This window comes from Rhinolophus hipposideros (genome assembly GCF_964194185.1).
Source record: "Rhinolophus hipposideros genome assembly, chromosome: 5".
NCBI lineage: Eukaryota > Metazoa > Chordata > Mammalia > Chiroptera > Rhinolophidae > Rhinolophus > Rhinolophus hipposideros.
Genome location: NC_138051.1, coordinates 39,119,188 through 39,140,616, shown reverse-complemented (window position 1 = coordinate 39,140,616; position 21,429 = coordinate 39,119,188). Strand labels below are relative to the sequence as shown.

At 35.6% G+C, this 21,429-nt stretch overlaps 1 protein-coding gene across 5 annotated transcripts in view; it reads left to right on the top strand.

The window, feature by feature from the left end:
- The window catches only part of TMEM87A (transmembrane protein 87A), a 38,151-nt gene that overhangs the window by 10,727 nt on the left and 5,995 nt on the right, over positions 1-21,429 (top strand). For 2 of the 5 annotated variants that reach the window (XM_081049234.1, XM_081049237.1), the window contains exons 7-15: positions 4,042-4,159; positions 9,188-9,249; positions 10,047-10,230; positions 11,151-11,250; positions 13,523-13,616; positions 15,278-15,346; positions 17,127-17,235; positions 18,168-18,226; positions 19,020-19,123. In XM_081049234.1, the coding sequence (XP_080905360.1) occupies positions 4,042-4,159; positions 9,188-9,249; positions 10,047-10,230; positions 11,151-11,250; positions 13,523-13,616; positions 15,278-15,346; positions 17,127-17,235; positions 18,168-18,226; positions 19,020-19,123 (899 nt within the window). Of the gene's footprint in view, positions 1-4,041; positions 4,160-9,187; positions 9,250-10,046; positions 10,231-11,150; positions 11,251-13,522; positions 13,617-14,618; positions 14,691-15,277; positions 15,351-17,126; positions 17,236-18,167; positions 18,227-19,019; positions 19,124-21,429 lie in introns of all 5 variants that reach the window. The other 3 variants (XM_081049233.1, XM_081049236.1, XM_081049235.1) reach the window with 2 other exon arrangements.

The following is a 21,429-nucleotide window of genomic DNA, read 5'->3' as shown; positions in this document are numbered from 1 at the left end:
TGAGGGTTTCTGAGAGTGCCTTGAGGACAGCATCCTTCCCACTGAATGAGTTCTGAGTCAGGTCATATAAAAGGTAAGCCCTGGGAATGGAGTTTTGCAGCACCTGCCAGGTAGCGCTGGCAATTGGGCTTTAGGGGACCTCCAAACATGTTTTTTCCAGTGGTTGTCAAACTGCTCTTTTTCACAGCTGTTATAGTTGTGAGTGCTTTGGTTTCTAGGAGCTTGGAATGGGCCTGGGATGATGGAGGTGAACAAAAATACCACAAGCTGGCGTTTCTTACCAAGATTCAGCTGGCTTTTTTGAGGAAATGCTTATAGGATTGTTGTAAGTCTTTAGTTAATTCTGAGAGTTCCCAAAAAATTGATTTTGATAGTTTTTGCCCATGTTCTTACTGCTTTTATCGATGAGTGTATTTTCAGAGGTCCTTATTTTGCCATTCTGGAAGTGTCCTTACTTTCCCTGACCTAATTATAGTTGTACAGAATTTTAATTTAAAAATGATTTATTCATCGCAGACTTCATTACTTAAAAAAAATCCATTGGGTTTTTTTTTATTGCTAGTATGTATATATTTACTATAAAGATTTTAGAAAATATACATAAATGAAAAAATATGTATCACAGAAACTATAAATATATTCTAGTCTTTTGTCTTCTGCATTTTTATATTTATTTCAAAATGGGAATCTTACAACATGTATCATATTGCAACTTTTTTTAGCTTAGCAATATAACATGGACAGCTTTCCAGTTCAGTAAATATTGGATGGCTTCATTATTTAAATGCCTGCATAATATTTTATTGTGTGAATGAGCTGCAGTATGTTAACAAATTCTCTATTATTGGACGTTTATGTTTCATTATCTTTCAATTTTGAACAGTGCTGTAGTCAACATTTGTGTAGATATATTTGTTTTTAGATCTTTATTTTCTGGTTTCAAAACAATTCCATGTTGGTGAACATTTTGCATCTACAACTTAAAAGTAAAAATCCGTTCTAATTTCATGTGTGTGATTACGCAGAACACATGCATATTAACCCATGGCGATATTTTAGGTGTTGCTGTGTAATTTTTTTTTTCATTTAGCAAATTAGTACATTGAGCACTACTTCACCTTTTTTATGGCTGTGTACTATTTGATTTTACCGTGATTTGTATAATTAACTCCTAGTTGACATGCACTGGGTTTTCAGATATTTACTATTATTTATAAGGTCACATGCATAGTGTCTAGTTATATCTTTGTGCATAGCTATAATATTTTCTTTAGCCTAAATTCCTAGAGGTGGAATTGCTGGGTCCAAGTATATGCGTGATTTTTAAGTTCTTTTTTTATGTTTTGCCAAAGTGCTCTGGAGAAAAGTTATAGCAATTTATGGTCCCAAGAAAATAAGATTGAGTTTCCCTCTTTCCTCACAAAGAATATTCTAATTTAAAGCATTTTATGCAGTTGGTCTGGATAAATTGTTGTAGATTGTATTTTTTGTTGTAAATTGTGTTTTTAAAAAATTATTGTTGAAGCTGAACATTCCTTTATATGCATATTGGCTTTTGTAATTGTGCTTTGTTCAGTGGTCTTCTTGAGAGCATGGCATACTTTTCAGTTCCACTCAAGGTTTGAGTCCTGTTCCTAGTGATTAAAGATGGCTGAAAGATGACCTTGTTGAACATCGCAAGTAATATTTAGAAATATTTAGTCAGATTATTGTCAAAAGAAGTCAAAGAATTATCTGTCCTTTGATTATTCTTCCTAAAAATTGAGCCTAGGGGAATACTTCACAATCCTATTTAAAGAATATTCACAAGTTTAGTATCTCTACCCCTTTTTATAAAAGCTCTGATAGAACTTTTTTTTTAGAAGAAATGGCCTCTCCTTGTCCCTTCTCCTAAGAAAAGATATAATATTTTGATTAGCTCAGTTTTCTAGTTTGACTTAAGTGTTAATGAAATATATTTACCGTTATGTTGTTTAAATTAATAAATATTTTAGAGTAGTTTTAGGTTCACAACAAAATTAAGCAAAATGCAAAGTTCCCACATACCCCTTCATAAATGCACACTGACTCCCCCACCATCACCATCTTGCACCAGTGTGGTACACTTCTTACAACCAATGAATCAATATTGACACGTCATTATCAGCTGAGGTCCATGGTTTATATTAGGGTTAGTTTTTGTGTTGTACATTGTTTGGATTTTAACACATGTGTAACAACAGATATACACCGTTACCATATCATACAGAATGATTTCATTACCCTGAAAATCCTCTGTGTTCTGCCTGTTCATCTCTCCCTCCCCCCCGAGCCTCTGGCCATCACTGATCTTTTTACTGTCTCTATAGTTTTGCATTTTCCAGAATGTCACATTATTGGAATCATAATATATATAGTCTTTTCAGATTTGTTTTCACTTAGTGATACGGATTTAAGGTTTCTCCATGCCTTCTCGTGGCTTGATAACTCATTTTTTTTTAGTGCTGAGTAATATTCCATTTTGTGGATATACCAGTTTGTTTATCCATTCACCTACTGAAGACACCTATTGGAGGAGCTAATAATAGTACATATCTGATAGGGTTATTGTGAGGATTAAAGAATATAATAAATGTTACATAGCAGAGTGTCTGGTATATGAACGTTACTTTTACAGGGTCCAAATATCTATAATTCCAAAGCTAAATATAAACTATCGGTTCTTGGAATAGGAGAATTAATCACCTCTTTTGAAATTTGTAAGAGTAGTGTTAAGATATATGAAATTAATAGCAAAGCAGCTTATTACACCAAAGTTTTATTGGTTAATGAAAATGTAAGTTCAGGAGAGGTTCAGTTAATTATGGGTCAGTAGGATGTGATGTACCTATAACCTGAAACTCTCAAGTTTTATGCAAACTGCTTCTGAGTTTTTCAGAGACCATCAGACAGAGATAAATGTGTGATTCTGCATGACATTTATTTTCTTAAGTTACTAAGATAACTTAGTAAATGTATAGCTGAAGAATCATTGAATCCGCTCTGTTTGGTACTCTCGGCTCATGTCATGGAATGTAAGTTTTGAGCTCTTCGTTTAGCCTTTTCTTGGGTTGTAGGATAATTTGCACATTTGAGAAAAGCTGTGCCTCCACAGGAAAATACATAAATGTGCAAAATCTATTACCTATGCTCAGTTTCATAGATCTGTGAAGCTTAACCTAGAGGTCTATGGTTAGAAGTTTTTTTTAAGACCAGACGTGATAAATTTCAAGTCTACATACAATACGTCCTTTCACACATGAGGAGGAAGCCAATCGTTTTCTTTGTTCATCTCCTTTATTCATGTCTTAGTCTTGTGTTTGTGAAGGTACATGGTCTATCTAGCATGTATGGCAACAAATCCTTTGAAGGCTTTTTGCTAGGGATATGCACACGAAATGGCCTCGGAACAGATTCTTCCCAAGTAACCAGTGCTATAAATACTATGGAGACTGTTAACTCCACTTCCTTGACTTTTCAGGGCAGTTGTGACTCTTCCTTTCCACATAGACCAGCCAAGATTAAATGTGAGACCTTGTCAACAAATTCTGATAGTCTTAGAAAGGGCATTGAGCAAAGGGAATTAGATTCAGGATTGGTATTTATAATTGACTGGTGTCATCGTGGATGTTATTTTTTTTTAGGTGATTTAAATAATCTTTGTTTGGATATCTATGTAAAATATAACCTAGTATCCTAGCATGGCCTAGTTAAACAGATTCATTTAGTGATTTTAGTTGATGTTTTCCTTGTAGAAAAATGCATAAGTTAAACTTGAGTTTTGTGTATAACAAGATATAAGATGTCCTGCCTTTTAGTAATTTATAATTAACCTTTTTTGTATATACAATATGCCTGTTTGTTTGCTGTGCCGACTATTTAATGAATGAAAGTGAAGGACTTAACCCTATTTCTGGGTACATTCTTAACCCTATTTCGGGGTACATTCTGAAACAGAATTTTCATACTGTATTAACTTTTGTTCTTGAAATCTGAAGATTTAAAGCCTTTTTCTCTCTCTAGACAATGCATGATCCATTGAAAACTTGGCAAGATGCCCCATACATTTTTATTGTACATATTGGTATTTCATCCTCAAAGGAGTCATCAAAAGAAAATTCACTAAGTAATCTTTTCACTAGTAAGTACATTTCATTTCTTTTTACCACTTGTATTATCTAGTTGTGTCATGCATGGTGGGTCATGTGTAATTGCTTTAAGGAAGGGAATAATTAATTAAGAATCTTGTGAAGTAGAAAAATTGAGGGAGCGAAATTAACGTTTTTCTGTACTCAATACGTTATTGGTCTTAGGCACCTCATATATGCTTTCCTTTTATATTTGATAGATTCTAGATTTCGTTTTCCTTCATTTGATCCTCCTGCTTTTTAAATTTTTAATTAGTGTCATGTTCTCGGTATTCTGAACTAGACTTGTCAAAACTTGGTTACCAAGTCAAAACCTGAAAAATTTTAAAGTAATCAACTTTGGTAATTTTTTAATGTCTCACTATTTTCTCTTTTGAAATCTATTTTTTAATTACAGTTGACATACAAAATTATATTGTTACTGTGTTTTACATCTGAAATTAATATAATGTATGTCAACTGTCTCAATTTTTCTTGCTGTCCTTTCGACTCTTGCTGCCCATTTCCTGGAGTCATCATCTCTTACCTGGAATGTTGTAGTAGCTTCCTAACTGGTCTTATTTCTTGTAATTTTTGTTTTGTTTCTTCCTTCTCTTCAGTTTCCTTTCCTCCTCTGCTTTCTCAAGTAGAATATTAAATAGAAGCAATAGTGGCTATACTTACTTTGCTCCTGATTTTAGTGGCATTATTGACACATTTCACTGTGAATCATGGTGCTTACTATAGGTTTTTCAAAATATGTTTTATTTGATTAAGGATGTTCCTGTCTATTCCTGTTTTACTAAGTGTATTTTGCTTTTTTTAGTATTAAAATGGATGCTATTTGATCAAATGCCTTGATTGTATTGATTTCAAAATGATCATTTAATCATTTAATATGTTTTAATACTAATGTAATGCATTATATTAACTGGTTTTCTAATGTTAAACCATTCTTGAATTTCTGAGATGTCATTATTTGGTCTTGATTCTCTCTCTCTGTCATTATTTGGTTTTGATACATTTTCTCTGTCTCTTTCTCTCTCTCTCTCTCTCTCTCTCTCTCTCTCTCTCTCTCTCTCTCTCTCTGTCTCTCTCTCACACACACACACACACACACACACAAATACATAGTTGGATTCTATTTTCTAGAATTCTATTTAGAATTTTTTGTCTATATTCGAAGTAAGATTGGCCTATAATTTTTTTCTTCATACTGTCTTTTGTGGGTTTTGGAATCTAGGTTATGCTAGTTTCTCCAATGAATTGGAGACTGTTACCTGTTTTTATATTCTGTGGAACAGTTTTTATTAAGGCTAGGATTATCGATTATTTGAATGTTTGGTAGAACTCATGGTAGTGTTTCTGCCTGATTTCTTTTTCTCCATGTAGATTTTAAACAATTGATTAATTTTCTATTAACAGTAGTAAGTTATTTTATTTTTCATTTTTCTATTTTTTCTTGAATCACGTTTTTTGTTTTGAGAAATTGTTCATTTAAGATTTCAGATTTATTGGTATAATGTTATTAATGGTATTTCTTTACAAAAATCTGTATCTGGTAGCCTTTCTTCTTCTCAATATTGCTTTGTGCCTTTTTAACTTTTTAAATCTTTCTAGAATTTTATTTTACTATATTTTCATCCCAGTGAACCAGCTTTTGGTTTTCATAATTTTCCCAACTATTTCTGTGTCGTCTGTTTCATTAATTTCTACTTTAACTTTATTTCTTTCATCTGACTTAATTTTTTTTTCTCATTTTTTTTTATTTTTTTTAAAATTTATTTATTGGGGTGACAGCTGTTAATGAAATTACATAATTTCAGGTGTACAATTCCGTATTACATCATCAATAAATCCCATTGTGTGTTCACCACCCAGAGTCAGTTCTCCTTCCATCACCATATATTTGATCCCCCTTACCCTCATCTCCCTCCCCCCACCCCCCTTACCCTCTGGTAACCACTAAACTATTGTCTGTGTCTATGAGTTCTTGTTTCTCATTTGTTTGTCTTGTTTTTGGTTTATATACCACATATCAGTGAAATCATAGGGTTCTCTGCTTTTTCTGTCTGACTTATTTCGCTTAGCATTATACTCTCAAGATCCATCCATGTTGTCACAAATGGTCCTATTTCATCTTTTCTTACCACCGAATAGTATTCCATTGTGTATATATACCACAACTTCTTTATCCATTCATCTATCGAGGACATTTTGGTTGTTTCCATGTCTTGGCCACCGTAAACAAAGCTGCAATGAACATTGGAGTACACGTATCTCTATAGAGGAATCCTTTCAGATTTTTTGGGTAGATACCCAGGAGAGCGATTGCTGGGTCATATGGTAATTCTATTCGTAATTTCTTGAGAAACCTCCACACTGCCTTCCATAGCAGCCGCACCAATCTGCATTCCCACCAGCAGTGTATGAGGGTTTCTTTTTCTCCACAGCCTCTCCAACACTTGTTGCTATTTGTCTTGTTGATGATAGCCATTCTGACTGGGGTGAGGTGATAGCTCATTGTGGTTTTTATTTGCATTTCTCTGATGATTAGTGATGTTGAGCATTTTTTCATATGTCTATTTGCCATTTGTAAGTCCTCTTTAGAGAAATGTCTCTTCAGGTCCTCTGCCCATCTTTCAGTTGGGTTGTTTGTTTTTTTGTTGTTGAGTTTCATGAGTTCCTTGTATATTTTGGATATTAGACCCTTATCGGAGGAACTGTTTGCAAAAATCTTCTCCCATTCAGTCGGTTGCCTCTTTATTTTGTCGATGGTTTCTTTTGCTGTTCAGAAACTTTTAAGTTTCATATAGTCATCTGACTTAATTTTAAACTTTGGTTTTTTGGTGAATTCTTGTGTTGAATGTTTAATCCCAATCCAGAATGGGTCTTATGCTCTGTAGTACTATGGGATATAGCAGATCTAGGCAAACCAGCAGGTGGCCTGGCACAATTTCTGGACCTAAGACTTATGTGTCTCCTCCTTTATCTCTAGGCCCACGGCTTTCTAATGAGTAACAGCCTCAAGGAATAGTTGCCAGTGTTAATTTCCTACCTTCTTTCTTTATAAAGGATGGAAGAGAAGCCCTGCTTCATTCCACTTCAGCCTTTTCAGGCATCACAATCTGGTTCTGGTCCCTCTTTTTCTTAGAATCCTATTAGTTTCATTGATTTCTCAGGAACTGCACTCCTAACTACCATAGCCTGCTTTTGAGCCCAGAGTCCACATGACCATGGATTCAGTATCATGCATGGTTCTGAGTTATGTTCAGTTTTGTATTTGGAGATATTTACCTTATTTTTTAGTGTATGTCCTTTTTGTTTTATCTACCTGTTGTTTGGAGCTAAGAAGAAGATACTTTAAGGCATAGATTAAACAACACTATGTGTAAATCCTAGAATTTTCTCTCTAAAACAGTTTTACCATTTTTCCCCCTTCATTAAAACCTTTGAATTCTCCCTATTGCCTATAAAATATCCACAGTCTACAGGAAGGCTTGTAAAACTACAGCTTGTCCCAGTTTACCTTGCTGCCTTGTGTGAAAATGCTACGATGTACATGTAATCTGAGACTGTATTTTTTTTTTGAGACTGTATTCTTTAAATATATCATGCATTTTCACACCTGTCTTTGTTATGTTTTTCTTCCCGGATGGCTTTTTACTTTGTCCTGGAAAATACATACTCATTCTTCTGGTTCTGACTCAAGGACATTTCTCTGTGTTGCTTTTCAACTTCCTATTCCCTCTAGATGGTAATCTACTAGGATAGCAGAAAACATCTTACACATTTTACCATCTCCTATGTTTCCATAGTGTGTGTCACACAGTAAGTGTACAGTTATATTTTATTGTAGAGCAGGGATTAGCTAACTTTTTCTTAAAGGGTCAGATAGTAAATGATCTCTCTCCTACAACTACCCAACTCTGCCATTGTGGACTGCAGCCTTAGAAAATATGTAAATGAATGGATGTGGCTGTTTTCTAATAAAACTTTATTTACAAAAAGTAGGTGGCCAGATTTGGTCCATGTGCTGTATTTTGCTGACCTCTGGCATAGAGTAAGCAAAGAATGTGGCAAATACTCAGTAATTGTTTTATTTACTCATTAAATTAAGAAGGTATAGATTTAATAACCAGTTCTGCTATGAAATTTTTATGATTGCTATTATGTGGTCTTTTGTTCCTAAAAGTATTGGACCCAATTTACTTTTAATAGTGGCATGTCCTTTTAGCCTGATAAACATTAGTAGGAAATTTTTGTTTACTAGTCAGTTATTAGTCTGTCTCTGGAGATAGAAATCACTTTTTAGGTAAATCAGTTTTTATTTATTAATCATATGTAAAATTTATTTAAATAGTTTTATCCATAACAATTTAAAAATAGTCATAGGTTTGCTTCCCTAAAGCAAATCTGTCTTTCAGATTCTTATTACTGTCACTTGTTCTACTTCATTAAACACTTTGTTATTATTAAGCACCTTCTAAAAATGATATATTAATGTAACAATGTCACGTAAAATTGAAGTAGGTAAAATAACAACAATAGGAAAAGGTAGATAAGGAAAGAGAGAATAGGAAAAGGTAGATAAGGAAAGAGAGAAGACGTAGAGGGCATCGGAATGAAGGAATGAAGTCCTATACTTTTCAAAGCATATTAGTGATGTGTTGTAAGAAAAAGTATATATGAAGTGTGTTTGGAATTTAGAGGAGATGGGGAAGTTCCAGTTTGGCAGCTCACAGAGGCTTTGTGGAGGAAATGCATCCAATCTAGTCTTTAATATGAACAGAGGGCTTTTCCACTTAAGATACTGACTAGAGCAGAGGCATGGAGACCTATGGGGACACGGCATGAGCCATGACAACACTTCATGAATTTCAAAGTGCTCTACAAATGTAATATTCTCCAGGATTGAAATGGTTAAAAAAGTAAATGACCCACTGGAATTTTCATTAATTTCAACAAATACCAGATAACGTTTTTGTTTATAATAATTTCTGCATCCTTTACATTAATTCTGAGGACTGTGTTTTTGGCAGTGACTGTTGAAGTGAAGGGTCCCTATGAATACCTCACACTTGAAGAATATCCATTGATGATTGTAAGTAAACTTATATTCTTTAACCTCAATATTAAATGAGTTTAGCTTGAAAGATTATCCGTGTTTCATGGCAATATTCTTTTGTGAAGAATTGTTCCTAAACAGTTTGGAAAATATTGCTTGTACTTCTGTATTTGCTTTGTACTAGAATGTGACCTTGGGAGTGTCAGTGAACCTCTTCATGCCTCATTTTCTCATCTGTAAAATGAAGAGGTTGATGACTTGTGGAATTTTAGAGTTGCAAAGTTTCTCAAAGATCGTTTCACATCATGTTTTTTCTACAATCCAAAGCAGGGTACATCTTACAACCCTAAAGTTTCTGATTCCACTTAAAGTAACGAAATGATGAAGCCTCATCCTTTTCAGTGTGTATGTGTCTATAGGAATATCCTTAATGTATTTTGAGATATTTTTTGTTCATGATTTTTTTCTTTATTTCCTTTTTATAGTTTTCCCACTTTGTGTGTTTCATTGCCTTCAGATATATCCTAACCCTGACATGCCTGTTTTCCTCTTCGGTGTTCCCTTCGTTTTTGTAATTTTACATTGTGAGCTGAAAAAGCTCATTTAATACAAATGAGCAGTCACTCTCGAGGAGAAGCCTTTACTTAGGTGGTCTCCATCTGCTCAAGAGGAGACAGTATTTTCATGTTAGTATTGAATTCCAAAGTAAGAATCATTTTTAAATAGGAGGTATGAGATGTATATTTTTTAGAGCTTGTTAAGAGTTTATATTGATTCTAAATTGACTCTCGGCCTTAATCCTCCTTTTAATTTCTTATCCACTTCCATGACAGTTTTTCATGGTGATGTGCATTGTGTATGTCCTGTTTGGTGTTCTGTGGCTGGCATGGTCTGCCTGCTACTGGAGAGATCTCCTGAGAATTCAGTTTTGGATCGGTGCTGTCATTTTCCTGGGAATGCTTGAGAAAGCTGTCTTCTATGCAGAATTTCAGAACATCCGATACAAAGGAGAATCTGGTATGTAACCAAAAAATGTATGGCAGTTTGTAAGTAATTGGCACATGAGATGTGTGACAATTTTACTAAGGTTAGCAGTCATTACGCAGGTTTAACTTTTCAATTATTTAATTATTAGGATAACTTAAGCAATATGATTGTCACTTTTGTTTTTAATCTTAAAACTTATTGGTTCAGTGATTTAAGAGTCATTTTACTGAAATATATTCACGAAAGTTAAAACAGGAATGGCCATTTTGGGAAAGATTATCCCATCAATGAATCTTAATTGCCGTTGATTTTGAAGGAAGCATGACTATATACATCTATGAAGAAACTACCGCCATTGCTTGTAATACATTTTGATTTCAAAGATGTTAAAATTGGTGGGGGGGAAGGGGGCGCATCTAAGAATTGGTGAAATACAGTAATACCAATAAGACAGGAGGGTGCTTATGGTTTAGTGAGGTGAACAAATAATGACAGAAATTATTTTATATTGAAGTTTTTGCAATAGCTTCAGTTCTCTCTAATCAGACCATTTAATTATTGATAATTATTGTTGCAAGATATACTAATTAGATCTTTCCCTGGTCTTTGAAAAGGCTTGAAAGTAGTAGATGTGAAAATGAATTGAAAATGTGTGTGTTTTGTCTTATTCTATGTATAGCTACATTTCAGTTTTTAAAAATGGGGAGACTATTCCGTAGATGCTATAAACTGGAAGTGGAGGGTGGGAAGGGAAGGTAAATTGAGGTGTTCACCTGGGTAAATCATACCAGCTTGTATACTGGTAAAAATTGAAGGAGTATTCTTTTTTAGTAGGATTAATATCAGTGCTAACTCTGAAGAGTATTAGAGATCTACATTCTTGTTCGACAATTGTACCTTTTCTCAAACCTGGATTATAGCACCTTTTTCCTCTTTCTTATTTCTTGTAGTCCAAGGCGCCTTGATCCTTGCAGAGCTGCTTTCGGCAGTTAAACGCTCACTGGCTCGAACCCTGGTCATCATAGTCAGTCTGGGGTATGGCATAGTCAAGTAAGTATTAACTAGCTATGTGGAAAAGCAAATTAACATGCTGATTACATTGAAACAGTATTGCAGATTCCCAGGGTAATAGTTCAGAAAGAGTTGATATAAGAAATAGTTCTGAAATTTTATAGATTTGTAAAAGTTGAAGAAATGTTAGTGTTTCATTTCAGAGCTGAGAATTCGAGGAGCATCTGTAGGAAAACCTGCAATGTAGTGAATGTCATGGAAATACCAAACTTTGAGAGTAAATTTATAGTGACTTTACTCTTCCAAAATATTTTGGAAAGCAGAGTTTCTATGGGAAGAGCATTCTTGCTGTAACAGTCTGAAAATAATTTTTTAATTCAAAAACGTTTTATTGAGTTCCTTCTATATATTAGGCATTGTTCTAGGCCCTGGGGATACAGCAAATAAACAAAAGACTTGGAGTTTACACTGGAGGGGCACAGACACAAATAAGTGAGTAAATATCTACTACGTCAGTGACAAAGTACTCGGGCAGATAAAGTGCGCAGAGGGTACAGAGACTGCCAGGCAGAAGGTGGAGCTTGCAATTATAAATAGGGTGGTCAAGGAAGACGCTTAGTGACAAAGGTCTTAGTGGCAAAGATCTCAGGTTGGCGAGGGAACTGTGTGGACTTCGAGGGGAAGACGTGCTAAGATATGTTTCAATTCTGTGTATATTTTGAGGGTAGAGCCAGTGGACTTTGCTGCTGGATCAGATGTGTGATGTGAGAGAAGAGGAATCAAGGATGATGCCAACTGTTTTGTTGTGAGCAAATGGATGGAGGCAGTGGATATTTACTGCGTTCAGGAAGGCCTTAGGTGGAGTAAGTTTGCAGTAGGGGCAAGGTTAGGAGTTCCATTAGATATCCACATGAGGCAAGTACGGGTTAGGGCAGAGATACAAATTTGGGAGTCATTGGGATGTAGATGTTATTTAATGCCGTGAGACTGGATGTGATCACCAAGGGAGTGAATGTATATAGAGAAGAGGTCAAAGGACTGAGCCCTTGAGTATTTTCTATTACCTAGAAGTCAGTGAGATGAAGTAGAATTAGAGTAGAGGAAACTGAGGAGTGACCAGGGCCATGGGAGGAAATTTGAAGACTCTTTCAAGGGGATTGATTAATTGTGCCAAAGGGTATTGAGGGTTGACCACTGGATTTGACTATATGTAGGATGTTAGTGAGCTTAAGAAGAATGGTTTTGGTGAAGTTTTAGGACTTGGAGTGAGCTTGACTGGAGTGAGTCCAAGGAAGAAAAGAACAGGAATTGGAGCTAGCCAGGTATAGACAGTTATTTCAAGGAGTATTGTTTCAAGTGGGATTAAAGAAATGGGAGATTTTCACTTTTAAAATTTATTCATATAAATGAGTTTTGCTTTAAATGGGACTGGGGGGTAGGGGTTTACATTTTTAGAATGTATTCATTTAACAAATATTGGAATGCCTCCTATATGCCGAGAAGTATTCTAGGTTTCTAAAATATACCAGTGTGGAGAAAAATCGCAACCCATATAGGACTTTTCTAGTATATAATGAAAAAATATAAGAACAAATATTGTTAAAGGCTTAGGTCGATAGGATTTAAGGTACTGGTTCTCATTCATGCACTAATGAATCTTCTGGGGATATTGTTAAAATGCAGGTTTTGAATACCTCAGGATCTAAGACTTTTCCTCCTTCAAATGGAAGCTGCTCAAAAGATTTTTCACATATTGTTGGATTTTGAGCTTAGTAATGTACAGTTTATCTGATGAGCTTCAACAGGGTATTTGATTATATTAAAAAATTGTTATTAATTTTTAGATTTGATAATGATACTCTGATTGTGTTTTTTTAAAAAGTTCTTACCTGTTTAAAAACATACTGAAACATGTACAAATAAAAGATATGATGTTTACGATTTGTTTCAAGATAACTTGGGAGGATAGGAAGTGGATGGGGTATGCATGGGGCAGGATTGGCCATAGGCTGATGGCTGTTAGGACTGGATGTTGGGTATATAGGGGTTCATTATACTATTGAATATGTTTCAAAAATCTCTATAATACATTTTTTTTTAAATCTAGTAACCAGGGATCTGATTTGGAGAATTCTAGTATTCAGTATCTTGTTTTAAGACCATATGTTCGTCTGAGTTTTTTTTCTCTCAGGTGAATTCACCAAGTATGTCTGGCTTATCTCTGTTAAGTGATTGGCCTGTATTAATCAACATGAACTTGTCTTGGGGTTTGTTGTATTTGTGCTCAACTATCTTTTTGCTTCCTCTTTAGGCCTCGCCTTGGAGTCACTCTTCATAAGGTTGTGGTAGCAGGAGCCCTTTATCTTTTGTTCTCTGGCATGGAAGGGGTCCTCAGAGTTACTGGGGTCAGTACTGTTTAATCTAAGTATTTGTGGTCAGTTCAGACACAGTGTTTTTGAGAAGGTGAATTGGAAATGTCTGTGAGCTTCTTCATTATTTGCTCTATGTCACTTTTGGGCTCTGCTTTTCAAAATGTGTAATTCATTTTTCTTTTTCTTTTTTTTAAACTTTTATGTATTTTAAGTGTTTTTCCAGGACACATCAGCTCCAAGTCAAGTAGTTGTTTCAATCTAGTTGTGGAGGGCGCAGCTCACAGTGGCCCATGTGGGGATCGAACCGGCAACCTTGTTGTTAAGAGCACCATGCTCTAACCAACGGTGCTAACAACCACTGCCCCCTCATTTTTCTTTTTAATCTTTTAGAGCTTTATAAATTAATTTGTGACCCAGAATGAATGCTTTCCCACCTGTCACCAAATTGCTACTTATTTAGTTCCTCCTCCTGGGCAGTGGGCTCCATTCTTATATAAGTGGTAAACATTGTAATCACACATTTGCTGGTTAATCTAATTTTTGTTTTAAAGTGACAGTGGGTTTGCTTAAACAGCACTTGATTTTCAAAGGCTTTCTTAAAATACAATTATTTAAATTTCACATAATTCTTGAGAATTGCACAAGTATGCTCTTTTGGGGGAAGGAGCCCAAAGCAATGAAATATAAGTGATAAAGAAATTTATGTCAGAGCTGGATTATGTGAAAAACTTGGCCTCCTTAGGTCATTTTTTAAAATTTATTTTCTTATTTAAAAATCACTCTGCAATAACCTGTTAGAGTCAAGGTGGTAAATGCTATCAACTCAACTTTCCTCTGAATTAAACTGGGTTTAGTAAGTTTTGCAATAAATTTCCTCTTACGTAGACTACTTTATCGATGCAAATTAGGTATTCAAATCACACTATCCTGTATGGATACAAATTAGGTATTCAAATCACACTATCCTGTGTCTGTAACTTCCTTAGACTTTTAGTAACTTTAACCCTCTGTCAATTTCATTTTCTTCTGCTGTAGTATTTTGTTTATCCCTTGGCTTTGGTAGTAAACCTGGCCCTGTCAGCAATTGATGCCTGTATTATTTTATGGATATCCTTTCAATAATGTTCTGATGATTGGGTAATGATAATATAAATAGAATCTTTTATGTATATAAACTTGTGAAAACAAGCAGCATAGTTTTGTGGACAGATACTTGCCTTACATCATATTTTGAGGTGAGCTCTCTGTAAAATTACATTATAATTCTGGAAATCAATAATTGTTCGTATGTTAATGATGTAGTAATTTTAAAATGAGTAGGGTCTTTTTAGATTTGTAGCCAAAATCAAAATTATAGCATGGGATGCAGGCTTATACCACCATAACTTTTTTGGTGTGGTCACTTCTTAACATGGATTTTAGCACGCTAAAAACTCTATGGTGATTAGCAGCATGTGTCATTGTATTGAGATTGTAATTGACAGTTTGTATGAAATGCTTACAGCTGTATATTCTACGTGATGATTTGTCAGAAGGGAAGAATGATGTAGGTGCCAAGTGTAACTCCTTTTTATTTTCTTTCACTTCAAATGCAAAATCATTTCAGATTATATAAATGCAAAATCGTGTGCTGGTTTCTTCTCTGTGCCTCTCTAGACATCTCTTTTTCACCACCTCTTTTTCTTTATCTGCAGGCCCAGACTGATCTTGCTTCCTTGGCCTTTATCCCCTTGGCTTTCCTAGACACTGCCCTGTGCTGGTGGATATCCTTCTCATTGGCTTGTTTGATGGCGGTCCATTTTCTCCCCTTGGAGATGGGTTTCCATTGGTCTTTCTGCAAAGGGTTTTTACCAGTTTTATTGATTACTCCTTAGCCTGGGGAATAGGGTATTTTCACTCTAACAACCTAAGGGCTCAGGTAAGCAGTTCTTTTTGTTTTTTAATTTTAAAAATTGCATCAGAACTTGGTGACTGTGAACTGAGCAAAAAGATAAACGGTCCAGTGTTTTTAATTTGTTTTTAATTTTTTAAATTTTTTAATGAGCATTTTACCTCGATTTTGGACCCTTTTTTGTGCACCCCATTTAGTGTTAGACTCACTAGCTGCTCTGCTCCTGCTCTTTCTGTCAGCCTCTAGGAATTATTAAATGCTTTGAAAATGATGAAAAGATTTTGATTCTTAAAATGTGGTTTCAGGAACGACATAAGATTGTTAGGCTCTTAAAATTCTATGTAGGTTTAGCAGATTTTAACCCTCCCAGTGTAAATGTTTTGTATTATCATTGAAAAGCTTGGAATTGTCTGAAAGCTTGCACTCTTTGAAATAAATACTGATTCATTTATAGGCAAAGTCATCTAGCAGATAACAAACAAGTTTCTATTTGAGTAATTTTCTTCTTTTGCTTCTTAAAATCAAACATTTGTTTATTAGGGACTTGGCCTGTTAAATGAAGGATTCAAGTTTTTGGACTTTTATCTTTTTGGGGGTTTTAAAAATTTGTTTTGGTTTTTGTGTATTTGGTCCTATGTGTAATTATGCAGTGTTATTGTCTTGGTAGACTGTGACTGTTACAAACAACTGAACATAAACAAAATTGTAATTTTGTGAATTTGAGTGGATTGTCACGTATCAGAAATGTTCGAAATTGAAGTATTTTGGGTTCAAATGACCAAAGCTTTCCTAGGTCAATGTCTTTCAACTGTGCTTTGTAATCCTCTATGAATACTGGGAAGAGTAGAGAGGAAGGTGGGACTGGACCACATAATAAGATGACCCGATGATTAGGTAACAGCTATAAGTCTCTGTCAAAGGGCAGAGCAAGTTCCATCTCAGTTATTTTCATATCTGCTGATTCTGAAAGTTGGACATGAGAGCAGATACCACCTTTAGTAGTCATTACTTCTACTCCTATCTTTCTGTGGCAACTTCTACTTTGGAGTAATGTTCTGAAAATGGAGAGTTGCTGCTTTTAGAACCTAACTGCCTGGGATTCTCAGCCATTTGTAACTGTATGGTCCTTTTAATTCAGGATTGATAAGGCAGCTGATGACAGGTTCCTTAACATGGCGCAAAGGGACCAAGTAAGTGTAGGACTCTGGGAGGTTGTAGGTAATGAGTGTATTTATGCCCCTAGACTGGATTAGCTGGGACATAGAGAACAGAGCTACTACCTTAAAGGAAAAGAGAAAATGATGCTAACTTCTGTTTCCTTGTCTGTTACTCATTTTCATTTCATTTTCTTCGATTTGTCTTTCTTTTTCATCTTTATTTTTTCCTGTCTTTCTCTTTTTATATTTTTCATTTTTTACTGTTTTTTCATTCTTTTATCCTGGTTTTATCTTCTCTTCAGTATCTCATTAAAAATGTAGACTTATTAATCACGGTGAGGCTGGGGGGTGTTTGTGAGACTGAGAATAAGAGAGCTAACTGTAAGGCTTCTTGGATCCATAGCTCTATCAGTGTCACCCTGAGCCTCAAAGAAATTTGAGGATTAATTTATTAGCTCGTTTTTTTGAATGTTGATTTCCTTGACCTGCAAACACATATTTATTAGCTTGACTCAAACAATGAAGCTATTAAAACTTCGGAGGAACATTGTAAAACTCTCTTTGTACCGACATTTCACCAACACACTTATCTTGGCAGTGGCAGGTAAGTTCGGGACTTTCTTCCTGCTGTTTAGATGCCATCCTTTTAGAACAGAGATTCTTAACCTGAGAGGCCGTAAGTGGGTGCTCCAAAATTACACAGAAAGGTTTGTACATTTTATTTGGGGAATGGGTCTTTAGCTTTTGTCTAATTCTCAAAGGGGTCTGTGGTTCAAAAAAGATTGAAAGCCACTTACTTATTTTAAGCGTAATAGTTGAAAATCAATTGTATATAATTTCAGTTCTTAGTGTATCCTTCTCCTGTCTCCCTTCTTTTTCTTGAGGCAAGTTAGCTTGAATGCCATATATAGCATCTAGATTACTTTTAGAAGACAATACTAGCTATTAGGCTTCATTAAATGCCTGCAGAATTTTAGATGAGGGTACATTGCTATTATATTGCTTTTACATATGTCACTAAACACGCATAAAATACAGACGTTAGTTAGACCACAGCCAAAGCAAGCCGATTTGCCTACCTTTTGGCCCTTGTACCAGGAATGAAAGGTCTGGCCTATCATTGGAACCAGTAGCTGTTTGTCTTGCAGTCATTTTATGAACCTTTTTTTCCATCTGACCAGCCAAAGAAAAATTAGCATTACTATAGTAAGGATAAAGGAAGGGGGAAAAAATCATATTATTGATAATACTGGAAAAAGGCACATTTCCAATACCTTCTTTTCCAGTTCTGAGGGTTACTGAAGTAGCCAGATGATAACACTATTCGTTAAGGACAAAAAGTGTTGAGAAGAGTGCATATTGTGGGCCTTGCTTATAGTAGTTGTTAAGTAAATTTGTATTGAATACATTTATTAAAATAACTGATAGAAAATGATTGTGGTGTGTTAGGAGTTAAGGATGTGTGGAAACTGGAGAATGTTACTGAGGATATAAACCAGCATTCATGCTCTGACCAGGTTTTTTATTTCCCCTTAGCCTCCATTGTGTTTATCATATGGACAACCATGAAGTTCAGGATAGTGACTTGTCAGTCGGTGAGTAATAAACACATGCATTTATGAGTAATGCACTGTTTTATACACAGAGGACGATGTTGACAACGGTGGTAAAGTTCATACCTTATAAGGAGTTAGGGCTAAGACTCCACTCTGAAGGTTAGAATGCTTCCCTCCTCCTAAATATTTGATACTACTATGTTTCTTGGTGTGGTAGGATTTTTTATTTTGTTTTGTTTTGTTTTGTTTGGGGAGGGGTGATCTGACCATATATATGTATATACATGTCAATACGAGGAGAGAATTTTGTCAGTGATAACCATAGTATGTCATAGCCCAATCTTAGCTTAACTAAAAATTCTCAAATCCAGAGTCCTGAACATGAAGTATGTATAAATAATGTTAATCTGAGTAGAAGCCATTTCCTTAAGACATGAGCACAAAGACTGTGGCCAGTAATGTTTCTCTGGAGAGGTCTAAGGCTTTATTTTAGTAAAAATAAATAGAAATCAAAATTAGAAAAAATAATAATCTAATGTTACTTTCTTTTACCTTGTATAAAAATCCTTCCCCAAAGATTCTCAGAGCTATAAAGAAGCACTGACAAGTAAGTGCTCTAGTTAGTTGGTGCCTTTTCTTTAACAACAGTAAACACTACAAGGGAAGGAACTATGTTCCTGCACTTAACACGATGCCTAATATAAGCAAGCTCTTAGTAAATATAAATTGAATGAATATATAAGTGATTCTTGTTCTATGCCAAGGGCTTGTGAACAAAAGATTAAGATAATGTATTAATATATAAGTGTTGTACTTTCCCCCCTTTTGATAGGATTGGCGGGAGCTGTGGGTGGACGATGCCATCTGGAGGTTGCTGTTTTCCATGATCCTCTTTGTCATCATGGTGCTCTGGCGACCATCTGCAAACAACCAGAGGTTCTTGGACATTTCTTATTTTACCCTGCTAACCATTGAATGGCCATGTCATTAGTTAGGCGTGGGTCAGTGGGTGACAGTGTTAGGGCTGCGTCACATAGTGGAAGGAACACTCACTGGGTCTGGTCTGGAATCAGGAGAATTGGGTTCCCGTCTCAGCTCTTCTGTTAATTTGCATTCTGATTTTTGGCATGCTGCCTCTTTCACCAATCTGGGCCTTAGTTTCCTCTTCATGTAATGAGGATGAATTAATTGAATTAATTGATATGAGGTCCCTTTCAATGCTAACATCTGATAATATAAGTATTTGTATGGGAAAATAAGGTAGGTGCATAGATTGTGACACTTGTAATGAGAATCACACCTGTCTGGTGTCCAGAAAGGAAGAACAACTTGTGTAGTCAGTAGCCCAGTCCACTTCGTAACAGTAGAGAGTGAAATGAAAACTTACGTGACTGACTTTGGAATTAACAATCCGCGTGTGAATTTGCTTTGTCAAACTATAGGCAAATCTCAACTGTTTAGGGAATGGCTACCTTTATTTTGTGACTCTCCCTACTTTTGTTTCCCCTTTTTTTCCTTTCTCCCCCTTATGTGTTTAGACAGTTCGGATCTTATATTATGCAATCACACCACCAAAGAGGGAAAACGATGAGATGGTATAACTAACTAGCTATTAATAATTTTGTGATCAGACCTACTGATAAAAGATTTATAAAGAAAATAAATGACATCCTTTTACCCCATGAAAATAGCCTACTCTTTTCACATGATATACTGTGTTTCCCTGAAAATAAGACCTACCTGGACAATCAGCTCTAATGCATCTTTTGGAGCAAAAATTAATATCAGACCCAGTATTATATCACATCATATATCATATCATATATCATATCATATCATATCATATCATATACCCAGTCTCATAGTAAAACAAGACCGAGCCTTATATTAATTTTTTCTCCAAAAGACGCATTAGAGCTGATTGTCGCCTAGGTCTTATTTTTGGGGAAACATTGTATTTCCAGTTGGGGTGTTTCAGCATCCCAAGACCACCAATATGTTTAGGACTCATGGTACTCAGCATATAGTTGTACTTAGAGCAAAGATTTACTATAGTGATCTGATGAGATCAGCAAGGGAAAAGACAAAGATGTAGTCTAGAAAAATCCGTATTTTCTTGCCCTCTTCTAAGGAAGTATAATATATCAAGCGTGCTGTTTTCCCCAGCAAGAAACAATCAGGTTTTTATTGGTGGCTGATCACATAAGCACCACCCAAATAATATGTACCAAAATTCCAGGTTCCCAGAAAGAAAGCAAATTTTATTAAGGATTGTATTGTGCAGACAATCTAAGCACAGCGATCCACCCTTATCAGTTAGGGAATAGATCAAGTGCCAGGTTCCCAGACACCAGCATGATGAATTCTTGTAAGGAGGTCCTTCTGAAGGCCTACTATGTTACCTGTTCTGCACAGAGGACATGAAAAATAGGAGTAAGCTACAATGATGTATTATATACACTTCTACATCTATTCTTATACACTCTAATACTCCTGTGCCCCATTTTTTCCCATCGTACTTTATAACTATTAATTATAATCAAGCTTGTTGATTATCTTTGAACTTTTTTTTTTTTTTTTAAGATTTTATTGGGGAAGGGGAACAGGACTTTATTGGGGGAACAGTGTGTACTTCCAGGACTTTTTTTCCAAGTCAAGTTGTTGTCCTTTCAGTCTTAGTTGTGGAGGGCGCAGCTCAGCTCCAGGTCCAGTTGCCGTTGTTAGTTGCAGGGTAGCAGCCCACCATCCCTTGTGGGAGTTGAACCGGCAACCATGTGGTTGAGAGGATGCGCTCCAACCAACTAGGCCATCTGGGAGCTCAGCGGCAGCTCAGCTCAAAGTGCCGTGTTCAGTCTTAGTTGCAGGGGGCAGGGCCCACCATCCCTTGCGGGACTCACGGAATTGAACTGGCAACCTTGTGGTTGAGAGCCCACTGGCCCATGTGGGAATTGAACCGGCAGCCTTCGGAGTTAGGAGCATAGAGCTCTAACCACCTGAGCCACCGGGTTGGCCTCCATCTTTGAACTTTTTAATGGTGGTTTTGGTCATAGAAAAACTCAGAAAATGAGTCAAATTTGTCATTTTTTTCCTTCGTGGATTGTATATTTTGTGTCTTATTTAAGAAATTCTTTTCTAGCTTTTAAAGAGTTTGTTTTTTTATGTTTGTTTGTTTTTTATTGTGAAAGGGAGATTTAAAAACATAGTAGAATGAAAACACTAGGCAACAGTAAGTGGGGAGCAAG